Here is a 12,409-nt window from a genome sequence, read left to right as displayed (position 1 = left end):
TATAAAAAAAATAAATATATATATATTTGATCTCTTGCCCTTTAAATGGTGAACTACTTCAATAGAGCTTAACTTTACACTGACCCTTTGTTAGGTGTCCAAATTTGGCTGTTAAGGAGGCTGATGAAGATGAGGAGGTGGATGACAATGTTCCTGAAATGCCTTCTCCTAAGAAGATTCTCCAGGGCCGCAAGAAGAAGCAGGAGAAAAAGAATAGAATCTCTTGGCGTGGGGACCCTGTGAAGGTAATGAGGCGGGACCTTCATCTAGATCTGTGACGTTGTCTCGTGACAGGCTTCGTGTAACGCTTCTCTATTTTAAGGTTGAAGGGAAGAAAGAATATTATCTGAAAGTGTCCATTGATGATGAGATCCTTGAAGTCGGTGACTGTGTATCTGTGAGTCCTGATAATCCTACAGAACCTCTGTATCTGGCAAGGTTTGTACAGTGTTTATCTAAAACTGGACATCCAATCATAATATGCAAACTACTTGTCTGGGGTTGACCAAATGGCATCTTGCACTAAAAATTTTAACCCATTAGTGACCAGCCTATTTTAGGCTTTATTGACCAAACTTTTTTTTTTTTTTGTCGACACTGCTGTATACGGTCTTGTTTTTGTGTTTTACTGCATCTTTTTAGTGTACTTTTATTTTTTTACTTTTTTCTCTCTTGGGCGGGGGGTGGAAAACAGCAATTCCACCGTTCCATGCATTTTAAGTTTACGTTCACCATGCTGGTTAAGTAACCTGTTTCCCCTTTGGGTTGGTACGGTTACAACTATGCCCCATATGTGTAGTTTTTTTTTTTTTTTGTGGTGGTTTTTTACTATTTTTGGACAATAAACACTTGAACTAATTTATTTTTATTTTACCACAGCACTTAATGGGTTAAACTGCAGCGCTCGCCGTAAACGTCGATCGTTACCGTTGGAGCAGGAGCCCAGCTGTCAGACAGCCGAGCACCCACTCCAGCCTGCACAGGACACCTGTGCAGGACGTGGCGGCCTAGCCTAAGGCCCCTTAGTGACCGCGGTGAAAAGGCATATTGGTGGTCACTAAGGGGTTAAAGAGAAACGCATGAAATACCTTTTTGTGCTTGTGTTAAGTTGCCCAAAGATTCTTTCGGCAGTCAATTTGTATTTGTTTCCGAATAAGACCCTTGGGGCTGCAACAATAACTATTACCACCAGTAGAAAACAGATCTTTGGGATATAAGATCCTAGTGAGGGCCACTGTATATTACATTACAGCAACTCTGTTAAAGCTTTACACCGGATTTTGTGTTTTCAGGATTACATCAATGTGGGAAGATGCCAATGGCCCAATGTTCCATGCCCACTGGTTCTGCCTGGGCACAGACACTGCTCTGGGAGCCACATCTGATCCTTTAGAACTTTTCCTTGTGGACGAATGTGAAGACATGCAGTTGTCATACATTCATGGCAAGGTTACTGTGGTCTACAAAGCTCCGTCAGAGAACTGGTTCATGGAGGTGAGCAATGGACAGAACACAATCTACTGTGCATAGACTTTATAGACGGCTGCATGTATGTATTTAACTCTTGTTTTCTCGTCCACTTAGGGTGGTCTGGAAAAGGATGACAAAGTGGTGGAAGATGATGGCAAGTCCTACTTCTACCAGTTGTGGTATGATCCAGAGTACGCTCGTTTTGAGACTCCTCCGAAGGTGCAACCCACCGAGGACAATAAGTACAAGTAAGTTTGTTTTAAATCGGTTAAAGTTCCTTTGATAAATCCGCATCCGATACTTCAAGCTACTCATTTTTTATTTCTGTACATTTTCACAGGTTCTGCACCAGCTGTGCCAGGCTGGCAGAAATAAGGCAGAGGGAGATGCCCAGGGTTTTTGACATTGCTGAAGATTTTGATGGAAAAGTTTGCTACAGCCTGGCCACAAAGAACGGGGTGCAATACAAGATTGGTGACGGAGTCCTACTCCTCCCGGATGCTTTCAACTTTAGGTATGAGACTCCAAGTACTAATGTTACCAGTCATTCACAAATGGGTCATAAAAAAAACAACTTTTTAAAATGTATATTTGGACATCTAGTAATTGTCTCGTTCCTATGCAGACCGGTCTGCTGTATTGGACCAGCTCCATTGTCACCAGTCTTATTTCCTTCTATTTGTCAGTTACTTACTTAACCTAGCAAATGTAGGGGCAGAAGGAAGTATGGCTTTTGGATAAGGCTAGTGTTACCATGGAGACCCATAGGTCTGTATAGGAAATACAATCTTAAACGGGTTTTCTATGGGATTCATGTTTGCTTTCTGGGGGTTCAACGACCAGGACCCCCAGCGATGGGGGCTGGGCCCAAAGCACTCCATTTTCATGGAGCACGTGCTCAATCAGTGTGCTATTGATTTCCATGGGACTTCTGGGACAGCTATTACAGCTCCATAGAAATGAATGGGGTACTTTTTGTACATGGGCACCATTCTCATGGAGCACTTTAGGGGGACTTTCAGTCCACAGCTCTGCTTGCTACATCGCCTACATTGGGACAATAACAAACTGTTTGCAATGCCTATAATTTGGGTTGCCTTGCAGGGGTCCTGGGTTAAAAATCCAACCAAGGACCAGGTCTGCATGGAGTTTGTATTTTCTCCCTGTTGGCTTCCACGCTCCTAAAATATGGGTAATTTAGAGTGACTTCCTTACCGTGCTGTGGCATATGATGGTGCTATAAAGGTAAAATGTAAATCGTGCAGCATTTGTATGGGGGCACATTGGGATTTGTTCAACATTTTGGCTCAACTGAGGTAATATGGATGTCAAAATGATGTATGTCCTGCAGTAATCTCAACGTGGAGCCAAAATGCTCATGATCTGAGGGAATTGGGCTTTAAAATTTTCCTAAAAATAAACAAACTTGGTTAACATGGGAATCCTTTTAACTAGAAGCATTAAAAATAATTAGAATTCTTTTACATGGAGAATTTATTTTTTTCTCTAGTGCTGTCATGGCAACACCTTTTTTAATGTTCACTTCCATCCTTTCTAGTGTCAAACTGAGCAGTCCTGTGAAAAGATCTCACAAGAGAGATGACGTGGATGAAGATCTCTACCCTGAGAATTACCGTAAATCCTCGGACTACATCAAGGGCAGCAATTTGGATGCCCCAGAACCATACCGACTAGGCCGCATCAAGGAAATCTACTGCAACAAAAGAAGTAATGGCAAACCCAATGAAGCGGATATCAAGCTGCGGGTGTACAAGTTCTACAGGTATGACATACTGGTGTTTTATAAGGCTCAGGTGGCTCTAATTGGAAAGGGCTAATGGGAGAGCTGGCTTTCTGGCCCAGAGCTCGGCTTTCAGTTTAAGGAATGACAGCAGAGCTTGGTTTGGTCGCTTTGGACAGTTGAGGCCAATTGTATTTTCTATCCTATGCCTAAAGCAATTTCATCAATGTCTATTGTAGGCCTGAAAATACTCATAGGGGCCTGAAGGCAAGTTACCATGCAGACATCAACTTATTGTACTGGAGTGATGAGGAGGCATCGGTGGAATTCAAAGACGTTCAGGGACGATGTACCGTGGAATATGGTGAAGATCTGAATGAGCCTATTCCGGAATATTCTTCTGGGGCTGCGGACAGGTTCTACTTCCTGGAGGTAAATGAATATTCTTGTGTGCACTTTCTGGGCTCTGTAGATGGAAACTAGGCCAGACAAGTGGTGGTGCAGACTCCTGCTTAATGTTCCTTTAGGCCTGGTCTAGGTTTTACTAATTAGGCCATGAAAGTGGTTGCACGCAGTGCCTCAGACCCGTACCTGTGTGTAGGAAAGTCACAGGGGCTTTACACACGGCACTGACATTCGATGTATTTATACCAGGAAACTAAACACTACTTGGAGAGGACTTGGGCAGCGTTCCCATGGGTCAGATATGCTGTGACAGTGTGCCACGTATCTGACCTAGAGCCTGCAGGGAATACCGCCAAAATACTGAATTGTGGGTCATGTTTTCAAGTGGTTTTAACCATTGAAAAAGGGCTTGGAAAAAAAGCTAATCACCCCTGGGTGTCATGACAATGCACACCTCTGAGTGCAGTATGGCCTCCTGAGATGACTGCGGCCTGCGATTGGCTGCAGCAGACGCATGGGATGAAACCTGCCGAGAGGCCGGCCTAGGTGGAGGGCAGGGGAAGTCGTCTGACAACGCCCAGGGGTAATTAATTTTTTTTTTTAATAATATTTTAAAAAAATTTGTGTGATTGAATCGCTATTTGTTGCAGGCTTTACCTCCCTGATAAAACAGCAGTGGTGGTTGTGTGTGAACTCTGCCTTTAGGGCCCACTCACACGAACGTGAATCTTGTCAATGTGCTGTGCATGGAAATCACACACAGCCCAGTTTGTATTCATGGGGCTATTCACACATGCAGGAGTTTTCACGCAGCGAGAGTCCGTTGCGTGACACTCACTGCATGTCCTATTGGTGACCCATTGAAGTCAATAGGCGTGTTAAAAACAATACACGGATGCACATCCGTGTGATTTTGGGCATCCATTTCACTTTAAAAAAAAAAAAAGAATGCTTTGCAAGTGCATGAAACGCATGCCAGTCGCATATAATGTCTCCCCAGCTGTTGTGTAACTAGTACTATCTGCATGCTGGGAGTTGTAGTTGCACAACAAACTAGATATTCACCAAAGTTGGAGCCTTCTAGAGAATTGCACTAAAAATGTAGCTTATCTGAAGGTAACCTGTAGAAATAGTGCTGGACTGACCCTTTTTATTTCATTCTTGTTTCAGGCATATAATGCAAAAACGAAAAGCTTTGAAGATCCACCCAACCATGCCCGTAGTTCTATGAACAAAGGAAAGGGGAAAGGCAAAGGGAAAGGTAAGACCCGACACATGGTATGTGGCATAACTAAAATAGTTACTTCTGTCTAATAAACCCACCTCTTATAATGCAGGAAAGGGAAAGTCCTCTGCACGGTCTGAAGATGACAGACAGCCAGGGGATCATGTACCTAAACTTCACACTCTGGATGTGTTCTCGGGCTGCGGTGGTCTCTCTGAAGGCTTCCATCAAGCAGGTAAAGACCCCAGAATGTCCCCTTAGATTTTACCGCTCGACTGTCTCCATTCTGACTTGTATTAACACTTCACTTGTAATCTCAGGAATATGTGAGACTAAATGGGCCATAGAGATGTGGGACCCGGCTGCACAAGCCTTCAGGCTGAACAATCCAGGGACAACCGTGTTTACAGAAGACTGTAACGTTCTGCTGAAGCTGGTCATGTCGGGGGAGAAGACCAACTCTCTGGGCCAGCGGCTGCCTCAGAAGGGCGATGTAGAAATGTTGTGCGGCGGCCCACCCTGTCAAGGCTTCAGTGGGATGAACCGGTTTAACTCCAGAACTTACTCCAAGTTCAAGAACTCTCTGGTGGTTTCTTATCTCAGGTAAGCATTGTGCCCTCTACTGGCAGGAAGCTGCATACACGTAGCCTTTTGACAGCGGGTGAATGTAGCTTTTTGCATCAGTGCTGCGTACTCTAGTTGACTTGTGCAGTCCGTAATGGTACACGGGATCGGATTCATGCACCCGGCCATTGAACACCTGCCTCTTTTACCTTTAGCATAAGCCTATTTATTTTTTGTTTCAGTTACTGTGACTATTACCGGCCCAAATACTTTCTGCTGGAAAATGTGAGGAACTTTGTGTCATTCAAGAGTTCTATGGTGCTGAAACTAACCTTGCGCTGTCTTGTCCGCATGGGATACCAGTGTACCTTTGGCGTGCTTCAGGTAAAATCCACTTTGGTGTAGCTTATTTACAAAGCTTTCAGATCTAGTGCTCTGCTTAATTATACATGGCTTGTCATGTAGAGCTGATATAGTAGTAACTTGATAGAATTTGTATACCGTTTTCACAAACTCCGTTACTCATGAATGGACAGTTACAGACCAAGAGTCCTTTTAGACCGGCCAATTTTGGCTGTAACCGTGCGCTGATCAACCATACGGCTCATTGATCAACACTAAGGGTATGTTCACACGCTAAATGAAACTGCTGTAAAGTACAGAGTGGATTTCAAGGGAAAACGGCCTCTGATTTTCAGCAGTTTTAATTTAAGCATCAAATCTTTTTTTGCAGCTGTTATTGAAGCGATCTATGGACACAATGAAAAACCGCTCAAGTGACATGCCCTTTTTACGTGCAGACCTTTCAATGGGCAGACGCTTGGAGGCATCCAGCTTCTGTTTTTCGGAGCGTTTACAGCCCAAAAACTGCTGGAAACAAGCAGTGTGAACATAGCCTTACTCCTTTCACAAGGAGCTATGATCAGTAAAGTATGGGGGATGAGCGATCATTACTGCGTTGGTGTCTGGTTATGCTGCCACAAGGGGCTCTTGAGGCTGCAATTAAAAATATGCTGGCATCTTCAATATATTAACAAATGAGTTGACTCTGGAGCTTTGAGAATTTCCACCTTAAATATATCTGCGTCTTGTTTCTACAGGCTGGTCAGTACGGTGTGGCGCAGACTCGTAGAAGAGCCATCGTCCTTGCCGCTGCCCCAGGAGAGAAGTTACCCATGTTCCCTGAGCCCTTGCATGTGTTTGCACCCCGCGCCTGCCAGCTGAGTGTCGTGGTGGATGAGAAGAAATATGTGAGCAATATCACAAGGTGAATATATGGTGTCTGGTAAGGTTTACATAAAGGCTTTAAGTCTCTCTTTTTACCCTCCTGTAACTACATATATACATAATGCATTTTGATATACAGGACAAACGTCAGCCTCTTCAGAACAATCACCGTGCGGGATACAATGTCTGACCTGCCTGAGATCCGCAATGGTGCGGCTGCACTTGAGATTTCCTATAATGGCGAGCCTCAGTCGTGGTTCCAGAGGCAGATTCGTGGCTCACAATATCAGCCAATTCTCAGGGATCACATATGTAAGGTGAGTGATTTTCTCTTTAAAGCATACAGTACCTCCAGCCAAAACCTGAGCACTTCCAAATACCCCCTGAAGCCTCAACGGTTTTGCTAACCAGTCTTCTAAGTCAGAATTCGGAACTATTTGCCATCCTGAACATCTCTTATGGATGGGCCACTGGGTTAGACTTCTCTGCCAGTCTGACTTCAAAATTTTACTCCTCCGAGCTAATGAACTGCTGACTCCTTTATTCTATAGTGTAAGCGATTTGAGCTAAACCTTCTGTAGCAGGACACTTAGTCAGTTTCTTGGTTTTTTTTCAGGATATGAGCGCCCTGGTAGCTGCCAGAATGAGACACATACCCCTCGCACCCGGCTCAGATTGGCGAGATCTACCTAATTTTGAGGTTCGCTTATCTGATGGCACAAACACCCGCAAGCTACGGTATTCTCACAGTGACAAGAAGAATGGACGCAGCAGTACTGGAGCTCTGAGGGGTGTCTGCTCCTGTGCTGAAGGTATTCACGTGCCCAGTCAGCCTTTCCACAATATTTATTTTTAACTCTTGACTGACGTGCGCTCTTTTCAGGTAAACAATGTGACCCTGCGGACCGCCAGTTCAACACACTCATTCCCTGGTGCCTGCCACACACTGGAAACAGGCACAATCACTGGGCAGGCTTGTATGGCAGGCTGGAATGGGACGGCTTCTTCAGCACAACAGTCACTAACCCTGAGCCCATGGGTAAACAGGTATGTGTTTTAAGTGCCTCCCGCAGAGCTTAACCAGTTCTGATTTTTTTATTTTTTTTTTCCCCTGCACAGCAGAGCCCCAGCCAGAACTACAACAGCCCTATACAGGTCAATAGAGCTGTTTACTTCCCTGCACAGCAATGCTTCACGGTTCTGTGTGACTGATGGGAGTGCTGCTTTGGCTTCTAGCTCTTTTTGCGGTCAGGCGGCTAGAACGCTTCAGTTTAAATTTAGAGCCTGAAAACCTAGACCCAGTTTATTCTTACACTTGTATCAAGTCTAGGCAATTCTATAATTGGGCTCAACCGAAATGTTCCCATTCACTAATGGCAAGCAGAGGTTTTAGAATGAGGCATTGATGCACAGAGTATATTTGAAAGTTGCATAAGACAGTATATAACTTGGGGTCATTGTTCATTCTGGCTTCAGTGGGTTGACCCCAGAGTTCTGTGCAAATCAATAAACTCTGATCCACTTCCCTCAGGGCCGTGTCCTTCACCCAGAGCAGCATCGTGTGGTAAGTGTACGAGAGTGTGCCCGGTCCCAGGGCTTCCCAGACACCTACAGACTGTTTGGCAACGTCTTGGACAAACACAGACAGGTAAGTCTACAATCATCTACTTGTTCTTAATCGCATAACAAACTGTTTAAAAAAAATAAATAAATAATCCTCCGCTTTTTATTGTGGATTTTCAGGTTGGTAATGCTGTACCACCGCCGCTGTCCAAGGCAATTGGTTTGGAGCTCAAGGCGTGCGTCTTGGCAAGGCTCAAAGAGAAAGAAACGGGTATGTACTAAGATCTACATATATAGGAGATATAAATGCAGAGTTGGACTCTGAACGTGGGAGACATCGCTCTGCATAGGAGCTGTGAACACAATGTGAAGCCTAATCAAGACTACACAACTTGTACAGACTTAACCATTTGTTTCCTGTTGCAGAATCTGTAAAGCAGGAGAAGATGGAGATGGATTAACTCCTCCGGATTGCTACCTCTACCGCACTTCTAAGTCCATCCTTTATTTTATTTTACATCTGTGCACTGCAGACATCCGCTCGGTTCGGCGCCTCTTGTGGCCTTGTCTGGCTTTTTAACTGAACTGGAGCGGTTTTGATAAAATGTTTTTATTACAGACCATCAACTTTTATTCACTGTACTGCGTTTTATCCACTTTGTATTTGTGGAAATCTAATAAGTAGGTTTTATATGTTGTAATATTTCCAATAAAAAAAACTCATACTGAACCTTGTTCCTTTCAAAGTGTTTGTTCTGAGCCTGCATGAGCCCGCCATAGTGTCGGCTGTAGAGAAGTGATTTGCAACCTGACGGCTTTAGAACGGTGTGTGAGATCCTGCCGCGAGGAGCAGCTGCAGTCATCGCCATCAGAGTCTGGTCTGAACCCCATACCTCTCACTAGTGAGAACTTCCCTGTCTGAAGAAATGGCACCTGATGAATGATACAGGGACACACCACTCACACACGTGTGTGCGTGCGTGAAAACTTCACCTTCCCAACCCCCACCTCCCCCCTCCAGAAAAAAAATGGTGGTCTAAAGACAATAGTCCAGCTTCCGTCTTCCCATCTTGACTAGAAACCAGTCTGCCTCCGGTTGCTCGGGTAACTACATATCTGGGCAAGGCTTGGTTGACTTAACAGCTGTAGTTGAATAGATGTCGTCATGCTGTCTTAGACCATATGAACTCTTCAATGTTGAAATTGCAACACCACAAAGGAAACTTTTTGGAATTGTGGAAATCACAGGATCAAGACCTGTCGATGATATGCAAATAATGAAAAAAAAATGGAAAATCTTCCAAACATTTTGGTTTATTGCGTATAGAGCGCCACATGCAGAAATACAAGTCTTGATGTGCGATCTATCCGATTATTAATGGTTGTCTATCGTGGCATAACATTACTCAGATGCACCACATGCCAGTCTTCCCATCAAGATTGGCTGCTGGCAGCTACTTTTGCAATTGCCAACCAATGACCTGCTCGATGGAGACAAGTCCAGTGATTCATGCCATGGTCAAACGTTCAGGCTGCTCAGAGCACAAGCAACACGCGGCCTGGCGTTGTCCCTGTAGAAAAACCTGCTTCTGGGGCACTTTGGGGAAATGGCCGTACCACTGGTGCCACAACCAAATGTAACATGAGCTGTTGGTGTACTGCAAACAGACTAGAGGGGTCTGGCTACCGTACATTATGCCACACGGGTAGAGTTCTCCCGAACTGGCTATTGGTCTCGGCCAGTTCAGAGAATCGGGGTGAAGTGGATACAATTGGGTGAGAGGTCCCAAGTGCTTAGGATGCAGATACATTTGCTTACTGTAGCGCTGTCGAGACTAACTCTGTCCCCCTCCCTATTCGGGGCTCTAGTAATGACTCAGTGATGACATCATGCTGACTGCACAGTTACGCTGGATGATGTCAAATGGTCTCTGATTAGTCTGGCGTCGCAGGAGGACGGCACAGGAACTTTTTTTTTTTTTTTTCCAGTTGACAGTGTTGGGGCAATATCCACAGGGGGCATTGCGACAGGTGCTTCTACTTTAAGTGCCTGTGGCCCATGGTACCCTTAATCCACAGTACCCTAAATCCATCCTCTATGCCACCAGACTCCATAATCCCATGAGTAGTACCAGTGTGACATTCCCTGTTGAAGGCCCCTTCATGACGTTGCCTGTGGTCTCCAGACCAGTCTCCGGCTATCATGTCCAAGACCTAAGCATGACTTAACGCTGAGAAGGATAGACCGCCATTGCAGTCTTGCTGTGCACCATGATATCCTTTTGAGAATCGTGGAGTGTGGTCTATGGAAAACCTGTAGCTGGATGTCTGGCTCGTAGCCCAATATTGTGCAAACGCCTTCTGATTTGTGTTTGACACTGGTTGCCGCCCTAGGCTTTTGATGTGAAGTCCAATTTCACTTGCAGTACACCATTCTTCCAACCAGACTATCTGTCTCTGCAGAGGTTCAGCTCCGCAGACCTCTTGTTCTCCCTGCCTCCAGGACACCACATTGAACACTGCGGACATCTAGGCCTAGGTGCGTAGCTATTTTTGCTGGAGTGATAAACAAAGTTCTCAGTAAGGATTCTGTCCCTCTCAATTTGCAAGAAGTGGTAGTAACTGGCATGTCCACAATCATGGGGGCATCACACAATCATCTCACACCACTTGATCCATTCTCTTTAATGTTTTGTGTGACCAAAAAACGCTTTCAATCTGGATTTTATGCTCCTCCCACATGCCAGGTTCGAACGAGGTGCTTGAAAATTTGCAGTTCTTGGCAATACCTGCTGCTTCCCCAATTTGCATAACCTTACGGCCTGTCCTTGGTGTTGCAATGTCAATGTTGTGGGTTTTTTGTTTATATATATATATATATATAATCTCACACTGCTCTGGCTCTACTTCCTGGTTTCACTTCTCAAGTGTCTCCATGTAACCATTCATATGGTCGGCTTTTAAGATAGACCCATTGGCTATGGGCCATTCCTGCAGACAAAAATGCTACGATTTTCTTTTTTTAAATCACTGACTGATGGTTTGTGGGGGAAAAAACCGCATGTCAGAATGGGTCCATTACCTCTAAGGGTATGTTCACACGCAAACTCAAAGGCCCCATGCGCACGAACGTGTTTTTACGGCCGCAATTCCCCCGAAAATCCACGGGAGAATTGCGGCCCCATTCTTTTCTATGGGGCCATGCACATGGCCGTAGTTTTTACGGTCCGTGCATGGCCCGGGAACCCGCGCTGCAGAAAGAACGGGCATGTCCTATTACGGACATCTTCTGCGGCCGGGGCTCATTGAAAACAATGACGGCGGCCATGTACATGTCGTACGATTTGCGGGCGGCCCGCGGCTGACCCGAAAATCACGGCCGTGCACACGGCTACGGTCGTGTGCATGAGGCCTTAGTCTGAAAACACTGAGCAGTTTTCAAGGGAAAACAGCTCCTGATTTTCAGACTTTATTTGAGCCGTGGCATTTTTCGCAGCGTTTGTGGAGCGGTTTTCAATAGTTTATGAAAAACTGCTCCAAACACATCCCAAGAAGTGACCTGCACTCTTTCGTGGCCGTTTTGAAAAACAGCCCGTCGGAACAGAACGCCGTTTTCCCATTGAAATCAAGGGGCAGATGTTTGGAGGCGTTCTGCTTATTTTTAGGCATTTTACGGCCCGAAAATAAGCAGTGTGATCGTACCCTAATGTATCTGGGGTCTGTCCGTTCTACATTAGAACATCACCTCCTGGACATTAAAATAGTTTTGTCTGAGCGCTTCGAATTGTGAATGTCACATATTGCCTTCCTGGATAATTTCTAGATCCTTTGGCAGAATGTGACTGGGCTGCTGCATGACGACATGTTTACAGGGAACCGGTCATGAGCATTAACCCCTTTAGGCCCCATGCCCACTTCAGTTTTTTCCTTCAGGGTGCTAGCTGTTTTTCTGATGGCTAGCACACTGACCCATTCATTTCAATGGGGCCATGCACACTTCAGTTTGACGGGCCGTTGCTCCGTTCCGATACAAAGTAGCGCATGTCCTACTTTGGTCCTGGATTCCGTGACCGTGAAGCCCAGGCAAGTCAATGGGACCATCAAAAAAAATTGAAGGCACACGGACGGCATTCGTGTGCCGACCGTGTGTGACTGAGCCGTTGCCTAGCAACGGCCGGGCGGGCAGTAAAACATAACCAATATTACACTAATCG

General features: G+C 45.3%; 1 protein-coding gene across 1 annotated transcript in view; it reads left to right on the top strand.

Moving 5' to 3' along the window:
* DNMT1 (DNA methyltransferase 1) overlaps positions 1-8,925 on the top strand; it is a 29,419-nt gene extending 20,494 nt beyond the window's left edge. Inside the window, exons 18-35 of the mRNA XM_075858959.1 lie at positions 95-245; positions 323-438; positions 1,293-1,494; positions 1,585-1,718; positions 1,811-1,984; positions 3,029-3,253; positions 3,451-3,643; positions 4,787-4,877; positions 4,954-5,076; positions 5,162-5,444; positions 5,648-5,789; positions 6,506-6,672; positions 6,772-6,949; positions 7,249-7,444; positions 7,516-7,679; positions 8,164-8,280; positions 8,376-8,466; positions 8,622-8,925. Coding sequence (XP_075715074.1) covers positions 95-245; positions 323-438; positions 1,293-1,494; positions 1,585-1,718; positions 1,811-1,984; positions 3,029-3,253; positions 3,451-3,643; positions 4,787-4,877; positions 4,954-5,076; positions 5,162-5,444; positions 5,648-5,789; positions 6,506-6,672; positions 6,772-6,949; positions 7,249-7,444; positions 7,516-7,679; positions 8,164-8,280; positions 8,376-8,466; positions 8,622-8,656 — 2,782 coding nt within the window. The 3' untranslated portion in view covers positions 8,657-8,925. The remainder of the gene's footprint in view (positions 1-94; positions 246-322; positions 439-1,292; positions 1,495-1,584; positions 1,719-1,810; positions 1,985-3,028; positions 3,254-3,450; positions 3,644-4,786; positions 4,878-4,953; positions 5,077-5,161; positions 5,445-5,647; positions 5,790-6,505; positions 6,673-6,771; positions 6,950-7,248; positions 7,445-7,515; positions 7,680-8,163; positions 8,281-8,375; positions 8,467-8,621) is intronic.
* Positions 8,926-12,409: the final 3,484 nt, after the last annotated feature.

The sequence above is a fragment of the Rhinoderma darwinii genome, chromosome 3 (genome assembly GCF_050947455.1).
Source record: "Rhinoderma darwinii isolate aRhiDar2 chromosome 3, aRhiDar2.hap1, whole genome shotgun sequence".
Classification (NCBI taxonomy): domain Eukaryota; kingdom Metazoa; phylum Chordata; class Amphibia; order Anura; family Rhinodermatidae; genus Rhinoderma; species Rhinoderma darwinii.
The sequence above is the reverse complement of the archived record's forward strand: the minus strand, read 5'-3'. Positions and strand labels throughout refer to the sequence as shown.